Source organism: Engystomops pustulosus, chromosome 4 (genome assembly GCF_040894005.1).
Source record: "Engystomops pustulosus chromosome 4, aEngPut4.maternal, whole genome shotgun sequence".
In the NCBI taxonomy this organism is placed as follows: domain Eukaryota; kingdom Metazoa; phylum Chordata; class Amphibia; order Anura; family Leptodactylidae; genus Engystomops; species Engystomops pustulosus.
The window spans coordinates 215843732-215864843 of record NC_092414.1 but is presented as its reverse complement, the minus strand read 5'-3'; the positions used below and the strand labels follow the sequence as shown (position 1 = coordinate 215864843).

The 21112-nt window shown below is 43.3% G+C and overlaps 1 protein-coding gene across 1 annotated transcript; it reads right to left on the bottom strand.

The window, feature by feature from the left end:
• Positions 1-1018: 1018 nt before the first annotated feature.
• LOC140128595 (extracellular calcium-sensing receptor-like) lies at positions 1019-17302 on the bottom strand. The gene is made up of 6 exons (XM_072150294.1): positions 17130-17302; positions 16676-16967; positions 14001-14828; positions 10987-11214; positions 10026-10149; positions 1019-1941 (listed from the first exon to the last, which is right to left on the bottom strand). The coding sequence occupies exons 1-6, from the start codon at positions 17300-17302 to the stop codon at positions 1019-1021; spliced, it is 2568 nt and encodes an 855-aa protein (XP_072006395.1).
• Between the last annotated feature and the right edge of the window lie 3810 nt (positions 17303-21112).

Below are 21112 nucleotides of genomic sequence, written 5' to 3'. Positions count from 1 at the left end.
AGTCATCCTTGACTCTACCTTACCCTTTAAACCTCAAATCCAGGCCCTACCTAACAGTTACAATTCACAGCTCCACATGCTCCACGGTCCTTAAAGTCTGCTGCCTTGAAGTCATCATTGACTCTACCTTACCCTTTACGTGCAGGCCCCACCTAACCTAACAGTCACAATTCTCAGCTCCACATGCTCCCCGGTCCCTTAAGTCCGCTGCCTTGGAGTCATCCTTGTCATACCTGACCCTTAAAGCCTCACTAACAACCGCCTCCATCTCAAGAACATCAATTGCCTCCAACCCTTCCTCAATCCAGAGTCTACACAATTACTAGTCCACAACCTCATCTCCCACTTGAATGATTGCAATATTCTTCTCTAACGCCTCTCCTATCCATTCCTGGCTAATCCATCTGTCTCCTCAATTCTCCTCTCCGTTCCTCACACGGACCTTCTACTTCTCTCTATTACCATCCACTCTTCTCACAACCATCTCCAGGACTTCTCCCAAGCTCTGGAACTCTCAATAAAAGTGTGTTAGACTGTGGAAAACCCGTCACTTTGTGATCTACAACACACAATAACCGCACTGCTCTGCTTCGTGTCTCCGACCCCCCCCCCTCCCCATATAGATTGTGAGCCCTCACAGCCAGGGTCCTCCTTCCACTTGTTCCCACATTTCTGTAGTTTTTGAATTTGCATTTGTTCTTATCTTAAAGTAATGTATGTGATTTTCTTATTGATTGTACAGCACCTTATAATTAATGGTGCTCTACAAATAACAAACAACTTTCAATAAAAAACATAATACCATAAAACTAATAAAACATTCCAAACACATGTGCTCCCCCAGCACACTTTTTATGACATATACAGACTTTTTATATATTTATATGTGTATAATATATATATTTATCCAAAAAATAGCAGCTTTCCTGGATTCAAAGGTAAAGCTAATGGGGCACATTTATCAAGCTGTCTAAATGTCAGAATATTCTTAGGCCATATTTGTTGAGGTTTATTCTGTCTAATATCTACTTGCACTTTCGTTCTTATTTCTCATCATGAGATTTTCTTTCGAGTTCATCTCCGGTCTGAACAGTAAAATATAACATTTAGGAAAAAACATACAGGCCAACACTGCCCAACTAGATGCCAGGATAGCAAATACCTCCATGGCCACTGTATATTTACCCTGAGCACTGAGAGAGGCTGGAATAAAAGATACCCAGACACTAAGAAAAGCCAACATACTAAATGTAATAAACTGGGCTTCATTGAAACTGTCTGGGAGTTTTCGAGCCAAGAAGGCCACTAAAAAGCTTATAGTGGCCAGAAGAAAAAGATAACCAAGCATGGCCCAAAAGGCAATGGTTGTCTCATTGTTACAATCAACAATGATGAGATCTGGTTTCACTTCCAAGTTGTATTGTGGTAATGGAGGAGCCACTGACATCCAAGTGATGCATAATGTTAACTGTAGAAGGAAACAGATTAAAATAATTGTGTAGGAGACTCTTAGAGTCGTCCATTTTCTTAGACCACTTCCTGGTCTAGTGGCCATGAAAGCAAAAACCACCATGATGGTCTTAGCCAATATACATGCAACACAGAGAGTGAAGACCAGACCAAAGGACACCTGCCGTAGGAGACATCTATCATGATCAGGATAACCAATAAATCCTAGTGAGCAGAAAAAGCAGAAGCTTAAGGACTTCAGCAGAAGACAACTTAGCGAATAACTGCTGGCCTTCACAATAGGTGTGTTGTTATGGAGGACAAAAAGTCCCAAGATCAGGGCTGGTACAATTGAGGAAATTATGCTGGCTGCGGCTAAGGAGCCTCCTAATGAATCTTCATAAGACAAGAACTCAATTGGCTTTTGAAGACATTTGGACTTTTCAGGATTCGGCCATTGGTCCCATGGACATCTGAAGCAGGTCAACGAATCTATAGATAGAAAATTATTTAGTTTGTTGCCATGATTCTTTATAAACTAATAAAGTCTTGCATAGATTTAGGTATCAAGAGAATTTACAGCAAAATTGTGAAATGGGAGCGCTAGATACCAATCCCACAAAAATATCGAAACTTTTCTGATCTGAAATCACACATGTTATTGTGTTACTAAAAATGTCAGGGTATTGATTTTCTGGCAAGTTTTTCTGGAAGAAAAGTGCCCATCAGACCTCCAAAGTTATACTTAACCTTTTATTTGATATTATTGAGATCTGTGGGATCTCAAGCAGCTCTTTCAGATTTTGCAGCAGCATGCACAGGTCTCTACCTGACAAAAGTGATGATATGTCTTCAATTTATATCCTGCTACCTATCCTTGACCACCTGAGCCCAACACTAATGTACTTGAGGATTATTCTTACAAAAATCCAATAAAAAATCTCAATATATGCCTTTAGAGGATTTAAATTCCTATATTTTTTAAGTAAATAGGTGAGGTTAAGTTGAGGGCACCAGTCTTAACCACCACTCCTTCCCCCCTGCTGGTACATAATGTTCTAGGCTCCTGCCGTTTAGTAGATTGTGACTAGAGATGAGCGAGCACTAAAATGCTCGGGTGCTCGTTATTCGAGACAAATTTTTCCCGATGCTCGAGTGCTCGTCTCGAATAACGAACCCCATTGAAGTCAATGGGAGACTCGAACATTTTTCAAGTGGACCAAGGGTCTGCACAGGGAAGCTTGGCCAAACACCTGGAAACCTCAGAAAATGATGGAAACACCACGGAAATGGACAAGAAACAGCAGGGGCAGCATACATGGATGCCTCTGAGGCTGCTTAATCGCACCATTATGCCAAAATTATGGGCAACAGCATGGCGATGACAGAGTGACCGAATGACGCTAGCATCTAAAACATCCAATAATTGACCCTGACACTATAGGGGACAGCATGCAGAGACAGCGGCATCAGCAGCAGGCTAGAGAGTGTCATGGCGACATACCCTAAATGGACTCAGGCTTCAAACCAATGGGTGGCAGAGAGGAACCAAAGGAGGTGAGCAAGAAGCGCTGAAATGATTTCCTATGTGAACAAAAGGTTGACGGTATATTTAGTCGATAATACAGCATGGTGGCGACATAGTGACCAAGTTCCATAACGTATCTGGTGAAACACCAGAAAAATGAGCCTGACACAGCTTGTTTGATAAGGGGACGACATGTGGAGGCAGCCATGGAGACGACTTCCATGATTAAGAGTGACAGTATGGGGCATCCATATTGCTTCTATGATTGAAACTTCAGGTCTCCAGCATGGCGGTGACAGATGCGCCGAGTTCCATTATGTATCTGGTGAAACACCTGAAAATTCTGCCTGACACAGCTCGTTTGATAAGGGGATGATGTGCTGTATATCCTCTCGCGCTCCAGCGTCTGGGGTATAGACAGTTGAATGTTGCGCATGGAGACATTGGTGGACGCTGTGGAGGATCGTGGAGGCGAAATGGACAGGAAACAGCAGGGGCAGTATGCATGGATGCCTCTGAGGCTGCCTAATCTTGGGATGGAGCTGGCGGTCCGCTGCCAGGCGAGCTTTCGCCTGTCCAAGCCCCTGTCTCTCGGCTCCTCCCCACCCAAAATGGGCCTGGGGGCCAGAAGCGTTTAATTTGAAAAGATTATAATTTTCAAAGCAGGCAGGGTCGTTTGAATATTTCATCTGGGAATAATGGAATAGCATAGCGGTTCTATTTTTAATTGTTTTTTCGGAAATGGTTCCATGATTAAGAGTGACAGTATGGGGCATCCATATTGCACTGCTATGATTGCAACTTCAGGTCTCCAGCATGGCGGCGACAGATGGGCCAAGTTCCATTATGTATTTGGTGAAACACCCGAAAATTCTGCCTGACACAGTTCGTTTGATAAGGGGACGATGTATGGAGGCAGAAAAGTAGTAGTAGATTAAAGGTGCTGAAGTTAAAACTATGTTAGTTGGATCTTGGGAAGGAGCTGGCGGTCCGCTGCCAGGCGAGCTTTTGCCTGTCTCTCGGCTCCTCCCCACCCAAAATGGGCCTGGGGGCCAGAAGCGTTTACTTTGAAAAAATTATAATTTTCAAAGCAGGCGGGGGCTACAAACAGCACTTCTAAGAACATTTTGTATAAGATCAAGTGTAGTAGTGTTCTTATAAGTTTTGGTTATGGTGGGTGAGGGGAATGTAAACAGATGTGCAAAAAGCGCTGAAATAATATCGGTAAATGATAAAAGTTTGCCAGTATATTTTGTGGATAACACAGCAGGGTGGCGACAAAGTTAACAAGTTTGATGTGGAAGCCATGAAAACAACCCAAAATTCTCCCTGACACAGCTCGTTTGCTAAGGGGACGATGTGTGGAGGCAGCTATATGGACGACTTTGGGAGGCAGCTATGGAGATGATGTGTGGAGGTAGCAATGGAGAAAACGTGTGGAGGCAGCTATAAAGACGATGTGTGGAGGCTGCTATGGAGACAATTAAATTTGGATAGTGCCTGTATGTGGCAGTCCAAAAAAGTTTTCAAACCAGAGGAGCAGGTAGGTGGTCCTCCAGAAAAATTAAATAGATTGAGTGCCTGTATGTGGCTCTCCCAAAAATTGTTTAAAACAGAGGACTGGGTAGGTGGCCCTCCAGAAAAATTAAATTCATAGAGTGCTATAGCTAGAGCCAGTTGGCCCTGGCAAAAAATAGCCAGTTTCCTCTGCTTTAGTGTACAAAGAGGAGGACAATGAGGAGGAGGAGTGCATACATTATTCAGGTTGAGCTTCTTTCACCTGGTGGAGAATGGAAATCCTGAGAAATCCAGGCTTTATTCATCTTGATAAGCGTCAGCCTGTCAGCGCTGTCAGTCGACAGGTGTGTACGCTTATCGGTGATGATGCCACCAGCTGCACTAAAAACCCGCTTAGACAACATGCTAGCGGCAGGGCAGGCAAGAACCTCCAAGGCGTACAGCGCCAGTTCGTGCCATGTCCAGCTTTGAAACCCAGTAGTTGTAGGGAGCTGTGTGATCATTTAGGACGATGGTATGGTCAGCTACGTACTCCCTCACCATCTTTCTGTAAAGATCAGCCCTACTCTGCCGAGACTGGGGACAGGTGACAGTGTCTTGCTGGGGTGACATAAAACTGGCAAAGGCCTTGTAAAACGTACCCCTGCCAGTGCTGGACAAGCTGCCTGCTTGCCTACTCTCCCTCGCTACTTGTCCCGCAAAAGTACGCCCTCGGCCGCTAGCGCTGTCAGAAGGGAAATACTGTTTCAGCTTGTGCACCAGGGCCTGCTGGTATTCATGCATTCTCACATTCCTTTCCTCTCCAGGGATGAGAGTGGAAAGATTTTGCTTGTACCGTGGGTCCAGGATAGTGAATACCCAGTAAACGGTGCTGGAATAAATTCTTTGAACGCGAGGGTCACGGGATAGGCAGCTGAAAATGAAATCTGCCATATGCGCCAGAGTCCCAACGCGCAAGAATTCACTCCCCTCACTGGCCTGACTGTCCATTTCCTCCTCCTCCAACTCCTCCAACTCCTCCAACTCCTCTTCTTCTGCCCATACATGCTGAACAGTGAAGGACTGAACAATGTTCCCCTCTTCTGTCTCGCCAACATTCTCCTCCTCTTCCTCCTCATCCTCCTCATCCTCCTCCACCTCCTCCGATATGTGCTGAGAAACAGGCCTGAGGGTGCTTTGGCTATCAACAAGGGAATCTTCTTCCCCCGTCTCTTGTGACGAGCGCAAACCTTCTAACTTCATGCTGACCAGAGAGTTTTTCAACAGGCCAAGCAACGGGATGGTGAGGCTGATGATGGCGGCATCGCCACTGACCATCTGTGTTGACTCCTCAAAGTTACTCAGCACCTGACAGATATCAGACATCCACGTCCACTCCTCATTGTAGACTTGAGGAAGCTAACTGACCTGACTACCAGTTCTGGTGGAAGTTGACATCTGGCAGTCTACAATTGCTCTGCTCTGCTGGTAAACTCCGGATAACATGGTTAATGTTGAATTCCCCCTCGTGGGCACGTCGCACAACAGTCGGTGAGCGGGCAGTTGGAGGCGGCGCTGCGCTGCCCTGAGAGTGGCAGCATCTGTGCTAGACTTCCTGAAATGCGCACAGAGGCGGCGCACCTTTGTGAGCAAATCAGACAGATTGGGGTATGTCTTGAGGAACCACTGAACTATGAGATTTAACACATGGGCCAGGCATGGCACATGTGTCAGTCTGCCGAGTTGCAGTGACGCCACCAGGTTACGGCCGTTATCACACACAACCATGCCTGGCTTCAGGTTCAGCGGTGCCAGCCACAGATCAGTCTGCGCCGTGATGCCCTGTAATAGCTCTTGGTGTGCCTTTTATCGCCTAGGCTCAGCAGTTTGAGCACTGCCTGCTGTCGCTTATTGACGGCACTGCTGCTGTGCCTAGAGCTACCGACTGATGGCGCCATGCCCACGGATGGTAATTCGGAGGTGGAGGAGGGGTGGGAGGAGGAGGAGGCATAGTAGGCCTAAGAGACCTGGACCGAGGTAGGCCCCGCAATCCTCGGCGTCAGCAGTATATGAGCAGCCCCAGGGTCAGACTCGGTCCCAGCCTCCACCAAATTAACCCAATGTGCCGTCAGCGATACATAGTGGCCCTGCCCGGCAGCACTCGTCCACGTGTCCGTGGTCAGGTGGACCTTGTCAGAAACGGCGTTGGTCAGGGCACGGATGATGTTGTCGGACACGTGCTGGTGCAGGGCTGGGACGGCACATCGGGAAAAGTAGTGGCGGATGGGGACCGAATACCGAGGGGCGGCCGCCGCCATGAGGTTGCGAAAGGCTCGGTCTCTACCAGCCTATAGGGCAGCATCTCCAGGCTAAGTAGTTTGGAGATGTGGATGTTGAGGGCTTGGGCGTGTGGGTGGGTTGCAGTGTACTTCCTCTTGCGCTCTAGCGTCTGGGGTATGGAGAGCTGAAAGCTGCGCATGGAGACATTGGTGGATGCTGTGGAGGCGAATGTGTGGTTTTCGCACGGGAGGTGTTTGGGCCGGGGTCCTGGGCAGGGGGCTGACTAGCAGAGGCAGCAGATGACACAGGGGAAGGAGCAGTGGTGTGCCCGGCCGGAGGTGAACGTCCTTGGTTCCATTGAGTAGGGTGTTTAGCATTCATATGCCTAAGCATACTGGTGGTGGTTAAGCTGGTAGTGGTGGAACCCCTGCTGATCCTGGTGTGGCACAGGTTGCACACCACAGTCCGGCAGTCATCCGGTGTTTCTTTAAAGAACCGCCAGACTTCCGAAAATCTAGCCCTCGCCACGGGAGCTTCACTACGTGGAACATTTGGCGCTGATGCACCAGCTCTGGCCACTGCCTCTTCCAACCTGTTCTCGTCGAGGACTCGCCTCCGTCTCAGAAGCACTGTGTTCACCCGGCCTATCAACCCAGCTTGGGTCTGTCACCTCATCATCCTCCGATCCCTCAGTCTGCTCCCCCCTCGGACTTCCTGCCCGAACAACAACTTCACCACTGTCTGACAACCATGTCTCCTCATCGTCTAACACCTCTTTACACAATTCTTTCACTACGCCAACAATGTCATCATCACCCACAGACTGCGACCGGTGGAAAACCTGGGCATCGGAAAAAAGCTCAGCAGCAACCGAACAAGTGGTTTGTGACTCTGGGAAGGGTCCAGAAAACAGTTCCTCAGAGTATGCCGGTTCAAATGCCAAATTTTTCTGGGAGGGGGCAGACTGGGGGGAAGGAGGCTGAGGTGGAGGAGTGCTGATTTCGGTGACATGGGTGGACTGTGTGGAAGAGTGACTGGTGGACAAATGGCTAGAAGCATTGTCCGCAATCCACGACATCACCTGTTCGCACTGTTCTGGCCTCAACAGTGCTCTACCTCGGGTCCCAGTAACTTGAGACATGAACCTAGGGAGTGTAGCTCCCTTGCTCCCCTGCTCCTTCATCAGCAGGTGGTGTCTCACCTCGCCCATGACCACGACCTCTGACCCCTGCAGTAGTTGGACGCCCACACCCTCGTCCTCTACCCCTAGCCCTCGGGTTCAACATTTTCAAAATTAAAGTGTAAACTGTAGATTTTTTTTGTGTTTTTTTGTGTGTTTTTTTTTAAAGAAAATTATGCTATCCTATTGCTATGGCTAGTTTCTAACCTACACTGACAGCACACAACAGGATTTTGTGCTGTGCCTGATGACTTTTAGTCATCATGCACAGAAAAAGCAGAAAAAGCAGACTATGCCTAATTCAATCAAACCCCTAATAAATTGTCCCACTTAGGTGTTTGAGATGGTTATGTGTGTCACTAAGAGCTAAACAGAACGTTCGCAAGACTCCCTGCAAATTCGTCACAATATGGTACCAGCTGCACTACTAGAGCCAGCAAGGCCAGCCACAAGCAAATCAACAAAAAATTAAATATATAACGCTATTGTAGCCCTAAGAAGGCCTGTTGGGTTCTCGTATGGCTAGTTTCTAGCCTACACTGACAGCACACAACTGGATTTTGTGCTGTGCCTGATGACTTTGAGTTAAAAAAAAAAGAAAAGTAAAAAAAAAAATAGAAAAAGCAGACTGTGCCTAATTCAATCAAACCCCTAATAAATTGTCCCACTTAGATGTTTGAGATGGATATGTGTGTCACTAAAAGCTAAATAGAACGTTCGCAAGTCTCCCTGCAAATTCATTACAATATGGTACTAGCTGCACTACTAGTGCCAGCAAGGCCAGCCACATGCAAATAAAAAAAAAATATATATATATATATATAACGCTATTGTAGCCCTAAGAAAGCCGGTTGGGTTCTTGTATGCCTAGTTTCTAACCTACACTGACAGCACACAACTGGATTTTGTGGTGTGCCTGTCACTTTAAGTTTTGAAAAAAAAAAAAGGCAGACTGTGCCTAATTCAATCAAACCCCTAATAAATTGTCCCACTTAGGTGTTTGAGATGGATATGTGTGTCACTAATAGCTAAATAGAACGTTCGCAAGTCTCCCTGCAAATTCGTCACAATAAGGTACTAGCTGCACTACTAGTGCCAGCAAGGCCAGCCACAAGCAAATCAACAAAATATATATATGACGCTATTGTAGCCCTAAGAAAGCCGGTTGGGTTCTTGTATGCCTAGTTTCTAGCCTACACTGACAGCACGCAACTGGATTTTAAGTCACATTAAGTTTTGAAAAAAAAAAAAAATCGTCAGACTGTGCCTAATTCAATCAAACCCCTAATAAATTGTCCCACTTAGGTGTTTGAGATGTGTGTTTCACTAAGAGCTAAATAGAACATTCCCAAGTCTCCCTGCAAATTCGTCACAATATGGTACTAGCTGCACTACTAGTGCCAGCAAGGCCAGCCACAAGCAAACAAAATAAAATAAAATATAACTCTATTCTAGCCCTAACAAGGGCTGTTGGGTTCTTGTAGAATCACTCCTGCCTAACAGTAAGCTAATATAACACCCTAACGCTATCCCTGCAGCAGCTCTCTCCCTAATGGCATCCAGACAGAGAATGATGCGAGCAGCGCAGGCAGGGGCTAGTCTATTCCAGGGTCACCTGATCAGGCCAGCCAACCACTGCTATCGACGTGTAAGGGTACCACGTCATGCTGGGTGGAGTGCAGAGTCTCCTGGCTTGTGATTGGCTCTGTTTCTGGCCGCCAAAATCAAAACGGCGGGAGACTTTCTCGAGCTGGCAAAGTATTCGTCCGAGCAACGAGCAGTTACGAGTACGCTAATGCTCAAACGAGCATCAAGCTCGGACGAGTGTGTTCGCTCATCTCTAATTGTGACCCAGCTTGGCCAGGTCCGACTTGTTTAGATCAGGTCTGACCTGGCGGAGCTTTTAGATATAGTCTCTGCCAGCTTATCAGTGGACATTATAGTAAATATATTGGTCTGGGGAGTTCCGGGTCTTGGCCAGCCTTCTGCCCGTCCCACTTCCACAGAGCTCTTTGCCCTGGTGTGCGGGAGCATATGTCTCCATTCTCTTTTTGGTACTTGATATATGCATATAATGCTGTGGAGTATCACCTGTCTGATTTGAGATCTCTCCTTGTAGACATGGCACACAGGCATAGCAACATGTAGGTTTCCCTTGTAGGGAGGCTTTCCTGAATCCCATGGCACAGCTGTCACTACAACTTGAAGATGGGACCTGGAAATATAAAAAAAAAAAGTATGATTTTAAGATGCCTTAAAAGAGGCATCTATAAATCAAACAATTTATAAATTAAGATACCAATAAAGTACAAATCTAACCTTAAAGGGGTTGGCCACTTATTCTGGCTGCAACAAATCTCTTCCATTACACAGGTCTCTGCATGTTTGTGTATTCGCCTGTATTTGCCTGCCTTCACTACATGCTACTCTCTGCATATATACAGAACTTGCTGTTTCTCATTTCTTCAATTCGTCCAAATGCCATCAGCCACTGTGACTCTTTCTCTCACAGTCACACGCTCACTGACAGACACTGGGAGCAGGGAAGGGCTTATATCTCTCCTATTTCTACCCCTCCTCTTTATCAATGCTCAGACATGTACACATAGATCCACAAGAGTTTGCAAACAGCACTAAAGTAAGTAGCAGGACTGCTGAATCCCTTGATGAACATTCAGTGATTACTATTAAGGCAGTAAAAGCAAATGGGTAACTTATGTAGAAGAATCGCCAACCCCACTCAGCTTATGCAGAAAATGGTGCATTACCCTTGCACAATGGGTTGTCTCCATATCTGTCTTCTCTACTTCTCTACTCCTTCTCCAATTAATAAGAGAATTAGGACAAAGGAGCCTGCAGCATAGGATTATTAGAGATATCCCATACCTACTTGAACACCCTGGTCAACAGTGCATCCCTGGTTACTTTAGGAGACACTTAAGGATACCCTCTCATTTTCTTCTGTTGCTTTTCTTCTTCTCATCCACCTTCTTTCCTGGTTACTATATTTCTCTATTATTTATTATAACTGTTATCTTTTTTTTCCTCCCACCTGTTTGCTCCCCAAATTCCACATGATGAGACTTGAGTTAATGGTCAGAGTCCGATGAGGAGGGGCTGTTTTATTATAGTTGCCTATCTTAACGTGCGTCAAGGTCCCATCAGGCTTCAGCTGCCAGTTGATAATGGCATAAACTCCAGGTGGATCTCCGTTCTCATCAAAATATTTTTGATTTTCCACTTTAATGTTGGGCTGGGACCTCCGCATATAGTAGGTGAGCTAAAGAGGGATAGAAATCTTTACTGAAACAAATTTACTCTACAAGCAGTCAGTACAATCGGTAATTGTCATGGGACTGATAGTGGTACCATATGAGCATGTCAAGAACTCATAGAACATTTCGAGATCCCCTTCACAAAATTACAACTATAAATAAAAAATAAAAAATGAGATTTGTGAATCAGGCGCTTCTAGAAGTCATGGCACAGCTGTTCTCCATCTTACCGTTGTCAATCTGTTTTATGATGACTTACGAACGATAAATCAAGAAAAACTCCACTTCTTTGTTACAACGTTGTACAGATGATAGTTTTTAAAAATACCAAGTTAAAAGACCAATTGTAGTGGGGGCCATTTTGAAATTACTAACTACTGTACATCAACAATGTAGATTTTGATACTGAAATGGTGACCTATTCACTTTTGGTGGTTACTACAAAAATATTTCCCTTAAAGTGAACCTGTGACTAAATTTTCAATAATAAACTTAATAGCAGGTTCCCATGGCACTATGCTAACAATTGCCAACAATGTTTCTAAGCTTACTATACACAGTATATGAATTATGTAAGAATACCAAGATGGAGCAGTGCGTCATAAAGGGTATATCTTATTTGGCCAAGTCACTGTGTGACTCCGCCCATGTCTCCTGCATCTCCCTCATTCCCCCTCCCTTTGGTTGATGTCACCCTCTGATCACAATGAATTCCTACAACTGCGCATTCATAGCTTTTCATTAGGTTTTTTTTGTCAAAATCTGCTGACAGGGCCTGTGCCAGCACTGGACATACCTGGGCATAGCTGCCGGGGGGGCTACATTAGGCTGTACATAAGGAATCCAAGGGGTTGAGGGGACTGTATATAATGAATATATAGGGGCAGATTTACTTACCCGGTCCTGTTGCGATCCCATGGTGCGTTGTCCGAAGTGGATTCGGGTCTGCCGCGATTCACTAAGGTCGTGCGCCCATGCTTCTGCATCCGTCGCTTCTGTGCTGAGGTCCGCCCGAATTCACCTTCTTCTTCCCGGTGCTTGTAAGTGCGTGTCTTGTGACACAATTCTAAATGTTAAATCCCGTGCGTTGTCTGAATCCGTCGGGTTGTCTGATGGCCACGCCCCCCGATTTCTGACGTGTGCAAGCCAATGCGACAAAATCCGATTGCGTGTGCCAAAATCCTGGGACAATTCGGCGCAAAACGGTAAACCTTTTTTCATCAAAGAACATAAGAATCCAGCAGTTGAATATTAACTTACCCAAGCTGGCTGAGGACAGTGGTGGGCAACATTAAAATTTTTATCTCTTCTGAATTTGTTCATCCTAACACCTGTATACAATTAAAGGACAGAGTCTTGTCCTTACTCCTGTGAAAACAGCTTATCTAAAAAGAACAAAAGGAGCCATTTTGAACTTGCCTTACCCTTAGTTGGCTCTACATATGATTTCTGAGGAGAGCTGGTAGACCTCATACACAATGGTCCACATCTGCTAAGTTTTCTGGCAAACTTTGCACATTATTTTTAGTGTAAACTGCTTTCGCATGTATTCGGTGCTCAGTTGGACCATGCACCACATTTATTATGCAAAGTTCATCAGAATTGTGTTGCACGCCCCATGTTAAAAGTGCACCAAAAATAAAGTTGCACTCTGTCGGAGCAATGCAAGGGGACCAGATTCATGAAGAACGTGCGGCATAAATCCTGAATCTGGCGCCCTCTACACTATAAACAGGCAAATTGCACATAGTGCGGACTGCACTGTTCTTAGTAAATGTGCCCAATATTTGTTCAGCGGCCCTAACTGGGCAGTTGAATTCCAAGTTGATGTTCCTTATCTCCCACAAAGTTTGCTATCTGAGGAGACTCGTAAGGGCTGATACACAGTAAATATTTGTCTATTAATTTTAGTTTTATAGGGCACTTAAAAGTTAAAGCATACTTAAAAATAGAGTGTTGTTGCCATCAGGGTAGTAACAGTGGAGCTTCCTAGCCGGGCCCCTTTTCTTGTGCCGTGACTGAAGTCTTTCTTCAGAATTTGGACCCATGGTTTCCCTGGGTTGGAGGGTATATCCTTTATGTTTTAGTGGACATTTGGTGTTTTTTTCTAAAAAAATGACTTGGGTATGAAAACCTAGACCCATTATAGTCTCAGTGGGACTTTTTATGTCCAGAACAATTTAAATTATGTGCAGTATGAAAAAATATGTGTAGGATGGTAAACTGTAATGTGTGCCTGCATAGGAACCCCAAATTCCTGATGGCAAGCTGGAAGTAAAGGTGCCCAACTACATTTCATAACATGCAGGGTATGATATTTATCTTAAGTGATCTCATTAGTGACTCCTATTTTATTAGAAAAAAAGGGCATTGTAATTGAGGGACTGGATTTGGGGAGGACAGACAAAACTGTGACAGCAAAACTAAACCCCCCAGACTGTCACCTACCTACTTACTGGATCCACCCCAACCACTGGCCAGTAACTGGTCAGCATTCCCTTTCTATGCCAAAGTGAGGACACAATACAAGACACAAAAGCGAGGTCCGAGGTCCAGGTCACAGCAGACATAGCAAATATGGCACAAAATCAGAATACAAAGGGATAGTCAAATTTTATAAGCCAAGCATATTCTTTTATTAGTTGCAAACAATGGGAAATGCTCCTTTACCACCACCATGTTGTGGTCATTCTTTCTGGGCTCACATTTCTCAAGTTTAATAGCTTCCATCATTATCTTTATGCAACCCTAAGTTACATACTTTATATTATTAATCCCCCCATTTAAATACCTGCCATGGTTTAATATTCCAAATGTTTCCGCAGGTTCCATTGAAAAATGGTCCTTCACCATTTTTGCAGCTTTTCAGATCTTCCAAAGCTGTGTACAATAAATGAACAGCAGCAAACATAGTATAGGTAGACTTCAAGCTAGAGATATAGTTGGAATTGTTCTTGATATCTTGTACACGTTCTGATCCTGTACACACTTTCATTGTGTTTACTAAAGAAACAGTTTGGTTCTCAGGGAGAAATTGGCAGGAGAACACTTTCTCCCAATACATCTTAGTCCATGTTGCTGTTGTAGATGTAGATGGATGGATCTTGTTTAGGAACTCACTTAATCCTGGGACAACATAATCTTCACCGACAAACCCAAGAGTACCAGATAATACAGGAAAATATTGGCTTTGGGACAATAACACTGACCTGGCCCAACCAGCATTTGCAATAAAGATTTTCCCTGTGACCTTCTCCTTGACCATGTCATTCAAAATGGGGACAAAATCAGCTTCAATAGAAAAAACAACCACAACCGAAGCTGTGGACTCTTTTATGGCCTTCACTATGCGTGGGGCATTCCGATCTGGTTGACCAAGTCGAATATATTCGATGAAGGCCACACATGCTCCAGCCTTGACTATCTCTTCTTTTATTGGCTGAATTCCTTGAAGGCCGTAATCATTGTCAAGAGCCACAAGACCAATCCAGGTCCAGCCAAAGCTCAAAATCAGTTGGACCAGTCCTTTAGACTGGACTGTGTCACTGGCAAGAGTCCTGAAGAAGGATGGAAACATTTTTCTATTACTTAAGATGGGAACACTGGAAAATGGACTGATCTGAAAAAAACGCACAATTAAAAAAAAAATTATTTACTTATTTGAAAAACATACATTTCCAGGATCTATTTTACCACCAGCACCCATCATTTATCAAGCTGTCTGAAAGTCAGAATATTTCTAGTTGCCCATGGCAACCAATCACAGCTCAGCTTTCATTTTACCAGTGCTCATGAATATTTTAAAGGGGAGCTGTGATTGGTTGCCATGGGCAACTAGAAATATTCTGACTTTCAGACAGCTTGATAAATCTGCCCCAATATGTTTTGGGGCTCCCAGATTCTACACTTTGCCCTTGGTAGAACAATGTGCTGCCTGCCCACACTCCTTGTCCTTGTCCCCTCCTTATACCACCTGAAATTTCAGTATTCGCTATTGTGAGATGGAACAAGACCTAGAGGAGAAGGGGGAACGCGGGGCTTGGTGCAGGCACACATCGCATTAAGGGGTCTTCATCCCACTAATCTTTTGTTCCTCTGACAGGTTGTTAAAATACTTGCATTCAAGGGGGCCCCATGCAGTTGCGTTGGATGATTTAGGGACAAATCTCACTCAGTCCCTGTATTCTGGAGTAAAGGGGGATGATTATTTTGGGCTAAATGATGGGTGTTGACAACTGGATACTCACTGGATAAAAGGCAGCTCATAGTAATAGCTACAACTCTCTGGTCATCCCAGTGGCTGGTCATCCAGCCAAAACCACCATGGTCCAGGCCACTGGAGTTAAAGTGACTGGTCTCCTGGAGTTTTCAGCTTGTGTTGTAATGTATGTCCTTGCTAGAATAGGTATTAGAAGGAGTCAAGATACTTTGTGGCTACAAATAGCCATCTTTCCCACACTTGTTGGTCAAACATATTAGTAATATGGTGACACAATCCTCTCCCATGACATTTTTGGTCTTAAAATGTTCCTATCCTCAATAAAACAAGTGTGTGGCCACACATCGGAAGTATGGGTGCTGTAAGGCTACGATACCAACTGCAATAAATGAAAATAAGCTCAAATACTATTTTAAGATGGTCAAAATTGTGATTTTTAATGAAACTTGGCAAAAAGTTCCACAGTTTCGGCCAATTTGGCCTTTGCCGAACACAATTACTTTAGGTAGGATATAAGGAGAAGGTGTAGGGCATGCTGACGCTGTAAAGATGTATAAAACCTTCTGGATGTTACTATCCTCATCTTACATCTCTATGAACTTCCTGGGCTTATTGCTATGGGATAAAATGTTGTTGTCTCTTGCCAAAACTAAAATACAACTGGTTGGCGACTCTCTTAAGCTTGACTTGTGATGGTAAAGGTTTATGGAATAAACCCCACCTCCTTTCTAGAAAGGTCTAGAAGACTGTACCACTACAATTTACAGGGATTCACAGGCAACAATGGTTTGTTCTACGTTAAAGCCATATTGTAGTTTAAAAACAGTCCAACATTATCTGAAACATCTAAAATAGCATTAAAGAGGTTATGAGGGGAGCATCAAAACTTAATCAGTGACGGCAATGTCCCTCCAAAAGTCTTCTTCCCTTTCCATATCCCGACATTTTTAAGTTAATTAAAATTAGCAAGTTCCTAACAGACTTGCAATGATGCTATGGGTTGTCAGGCATTGAATCATGCTGGATCTAAGCTGCAATATTCAAGTAAACCTTCTGCAAAGGAGGAAAGGTTTCTGACTAGGCTACTTTTGGTAGCCGAAAGGAAGGCTACCCTTTGCAAACAGGACCATAAAGAACATATCCGTGGTTAGGCTGGTGCTGGAAAGGAGAATCTGGACCCCAGTGGGACCCATGGGTGTTATAAACAATGCCAAGCTGTAGATACAGCTTCTGAAGCTCCTTCTTACCTGTGGATACATGAAAGTACCCAAAATATGAGCCATAATGATTGAATTTGATGAGACTGTGGCCCCAATAGCAGCATTGAACAGCGGCCTTGAATTACATTGTTTGCAAGTAATAGAGGTCCTAGAGTCCGTCAGGAACTGTAAAGCTCCTTGTAAATCATAGTGAGGTATGTTACATGTGTCATACATCTGGAATCCTATTGTTATGTTTGACAAAATATTGCGATTTCTGTTGATTTCCTCCATTGTATACAGGAATGACTGGAGCCGGTGGTAATATTCGAGGCTGAATCTTTCAAAATATAAAAAAAATGTTAGAGAGGCTTGAGAAATGATGAATTTCTCTGAATTTTTAGGAATAATTTTGCAAATTCATCGAAAATTAGCCAAGTCATTTTCAGTCTAAATCTTGTTCGATATCAATGTATTGTTATATAGGACCTTCGGTACTCACAGTCTGCAGGTCGTCTTCGATGGTCGGGTAGTATATGTCAGTTTCTCGTAGATCTTGTCAGTGTTAACAGGGAGTAAAACTCCTACCATGACATCTCCAGGTTGTCTTATCCCTTCCAGGTCTGATAAAGGTGGCAATTTACACATCTGACCCACGGAGTAGATAACCGACATGGGGTACAAGAATAAGATCTCAATACAGACTATGTACACATGAAACATATTGCGATAGCTCTCCATTGGCTTAGCTGAGAACAAAAAATGCACATAGTTATTATCTGTATATAATACCACTCGTCGATGCTATAAACTTTTAAATGTAGACATTATATGGACCTTACGTTTTAGCTATGTGACACCATTGACCATTACTTTTATATGTGGTTGCATTATACATGTTATGATATATCATGAAGGCAAGTTACATGTGAACCACCAGCATTTGTCAGGATCCATAGGTCAATAAACACACGAACCAGGCAGTTTAAGGGGAGCTACAGAAGAGTCTGGGAAGCATCCAGTTCTGGTTGATGAGTTTGGTAAACTTCCTAGTAGATTGGTAAACTGAGGCCACAGGAAGCCATGGATAGGATCAGTCTTGATGCATCCACCTGCCCTAAATTTGACACTTTAGAGCATGTATGATGATAAACCTTCTCAAGACCACTCAGACTATATTGCAGTTAGATATTGCAATAAGAACCCCAGTTTTTTGCACTGTAGATAACTCGGAAGTGGGGGTGATATTAAGGTGAACCACCCAAAGCCTAGGATTATGGCCTAAGAGGAACTGAGATATGGACTGAACTTCAGCTGTAGTCTATCATGGTTAGGGAGGACCAACCAACATGTCTCAAGCAAGAAAGTAATTCACCGTTAAGGGATGGAGATAAAGTAAGTCCACCTTCTGAAGGTTGAAGTGTCCAGAGTCTAGAAATCCCTTGTTGCCTCTTGCTTGTTGTCTCCTTGTGGAAAGTTCTTCAGCTCTGGCTAAGCCCTACCTCCATCCCTGAGTGGAAGAGGCATCCAACAGCAGAGCACCAGAAAAATTCAAAGGTGAACACCAACCCACCTACTTGTGACCTTGGGACGAGCAGATATTTTAATGGCTTAAAAGCGTAAAACTTACTGTTGAAGTGATTTATACATTTTAAATATTGTGTATCTGAGGATTTATTTGTACATTTAAAGCAAAACTATTTGTATTTCTGTATATTTTGTGTATTTTAACTTTTTTTCAGAATATTTGCATTTATCCCAAATTATTCATTTTTTAAAATGCTTTTCTTTACACGGCCAGTAAAAAGAATAAAGTTATAGAATCTTATTCAAAATAAAGACACCCAAAAGTGAAATTTAATTTTATTCTATGTTTCACATTATGTTTCTTATTTCCGATTTTTGTATTTAGGATCTAAAACATAATTTGCGCATCTATTAACCTAATATTTATTTTTATACTTTCCCACTTTACTGTTTGATCGTATGAAAAAATGGAGATCAGTTTATAATTTTTTTTCCCTACGATTCCAAAGAAATACAAATTATACAATTTAATGAATACCTTAAGTTATTACAATAAATCATTAAAATAGTTTATTATATTTATCACAATTAGAAATATAAACAGGATTTATGTATTTGTTATTGTATGAATTCTGCTACTTTTTTCTTCACTACAGCAAAGTAATATAAAACTTAGGAAAGCAAATTTTATTTCCATTTTATATCTATCACTACGTTAAAGGAAAGGCAAATACGTAATGAAATTCATAAAAAATATGTATTAATAAACCTTTAAAATGTAATTGTAAGTAAATCTAAAAAAAACCTTTAGATATTGTTTCATATTGCACAATGATAGAATATTTCATATTTGTAGAAAATTTTTACAAATTTGATAATTTACTTTTTACAGATTGAAGTGAATGTGGGGTGAGTAGTAACAGTAGGTTTATATACATTTATACATTTTGTGTCTGTAAGTAGTTGTATGTTGGATTTACTGAGAGTGAAAGTCTTCTACTTACAATCCCCCTGGTCCTCCCGTATTCTCCTGCATCGACTATATGTATCTAATCTCTTATAGACAGAAGTGTCTTATATACTGGAGAACACTGATATGAGAGTAGCCCCATCGAGGTCCTGTATGGCCAATTGATTCTGGTTATAATATCATTATAATAGCCGCTGAGGCTCTGTATTTGTATGTGACATTGATGGCAGGATAAGTAGCTCCCAGGAAAATAATTACGTGGATTGAGCAGATGTGATCTCCTCCCCGATGGATAGGATTTTATGTATTGTCAAACTGTAAAGTCACAAAATACAGTGACTGAGGGTTTTAAAATATTGAAGACTATATAATATCACAGAAAATAAGAGTGTGTGCAGGGAGCCAGCAGGAGAGCAAGACATACGGAAGCATTAAACAAGACATACATTCGATAGAATATTTCTAGAACATATATACAGAACTACTACATCTCTGGACTAGAATGGCTCATTAAGTCTCATGGCTTTCAATAACTTTCCTATGCTGATGACATACAGATCTATATAGCTGGTCCCAATATCTTCTCTCTCCTAGGTAGAATTCCAGAGTGTCTATCAGCCAAATCCTCCTTCTTCTCTTCCCATGTTCTAAAAACTCAATGTGGACAAAATGGAAATCATCATCTCCCCTCCACCTAATACATTACTCCCACCTAACCTAACAGTCACAATTCACTTCTCCATATGCTCCACGGTCCTTAAAGTCTGCTGCCTTGGAGTCATCCTTTACTCTACCTTACCCTTTAAACCTCACGTGCAGGCCCCACCTAACCTAACAGTCACAATTCTCAGCTCCACATGCTCCCCGGACCCTTAAGTCCGCTGCCTTGGAGTCATCCTTGACTCTACCTTACCCTTTAAGCCTCACATCCAGGCCCTTACTACAACCTGCCACCTCCATCTCAAGAACATCAATTGCCTCCAACGCTTCCTCAATCCAGAGTCTACACAATTACTAGTCCACAACCTCATCTCCCACTTGAATGATTGCAATATTCCTCTCTAATGCCTCTCCTCTCTGCTGCCTGGCTAATCCCTCTGTTACCTCGATTCTCCTCTGCTTCTCCTCTCTGCAGCCCGGCTAATCCATCTGTCTCCTTGATTCTCCTCCGTCTCTCCACTGGTTGCACATTGCACAGAAAATTCTATTTAAAATCCTAACCATGACTTACAAAGCCAAACACGACCTGTCCTCTCCATATATCTCTAATCAGTCAAAATCGTCATCTCCGTTCCTCACATTGACCTTCTACTTCGCTCTATTACCACTCTTCTCACAACCATCTCCAAGACTTCTCCCAAGCTCTGGAACTCTCAATAAAAATGTATTAGACTGTGGAAAACCCACCTCTTCATGATCTACAACACACAATAACCGCACTGCTCTGCTTTGTGTGCCCCCCAGCCCACTTTTTATGGCATATACAGACTTTTTATATACTTATATGTGAAATATATATATATATATATATATATATATATATATATATACATATATATATATTTATTGTCAGGCTCAGAGATAGTGGATCCTTTGAACCACCGCGGACGATGACACAAGCCACTACCGGGGATCGAAGTCTAAGTGGTACCCGGTTTTCACCAGAGCCCGCCGCAAAGTGGGCTGAATTTGCTGCGCAGTGGTACCACCAGGTTGTTCCACAGGCGTGACTTGTCCATAGTGGCAGCCAAGGTGAGGTACAGAAGGTACAGAAGGCAGGCAATCTCGTAGTCGGGGACAGGCTGGAGGTCAGAACAGGCAGCACAGGATCAAAATCAGAGATGTAGCAAAAGGTCAGGGCAGGCGGCAAAGGAGTAAAGTCAGAAACGGAACTGGGGTCACAACGGTAAATCATGATAATAGCGCAAGGCATCAAACACAGCTTTCTCAACAGCTCGAGGCACACAGATCCGGCAGGGTTTGCAGGA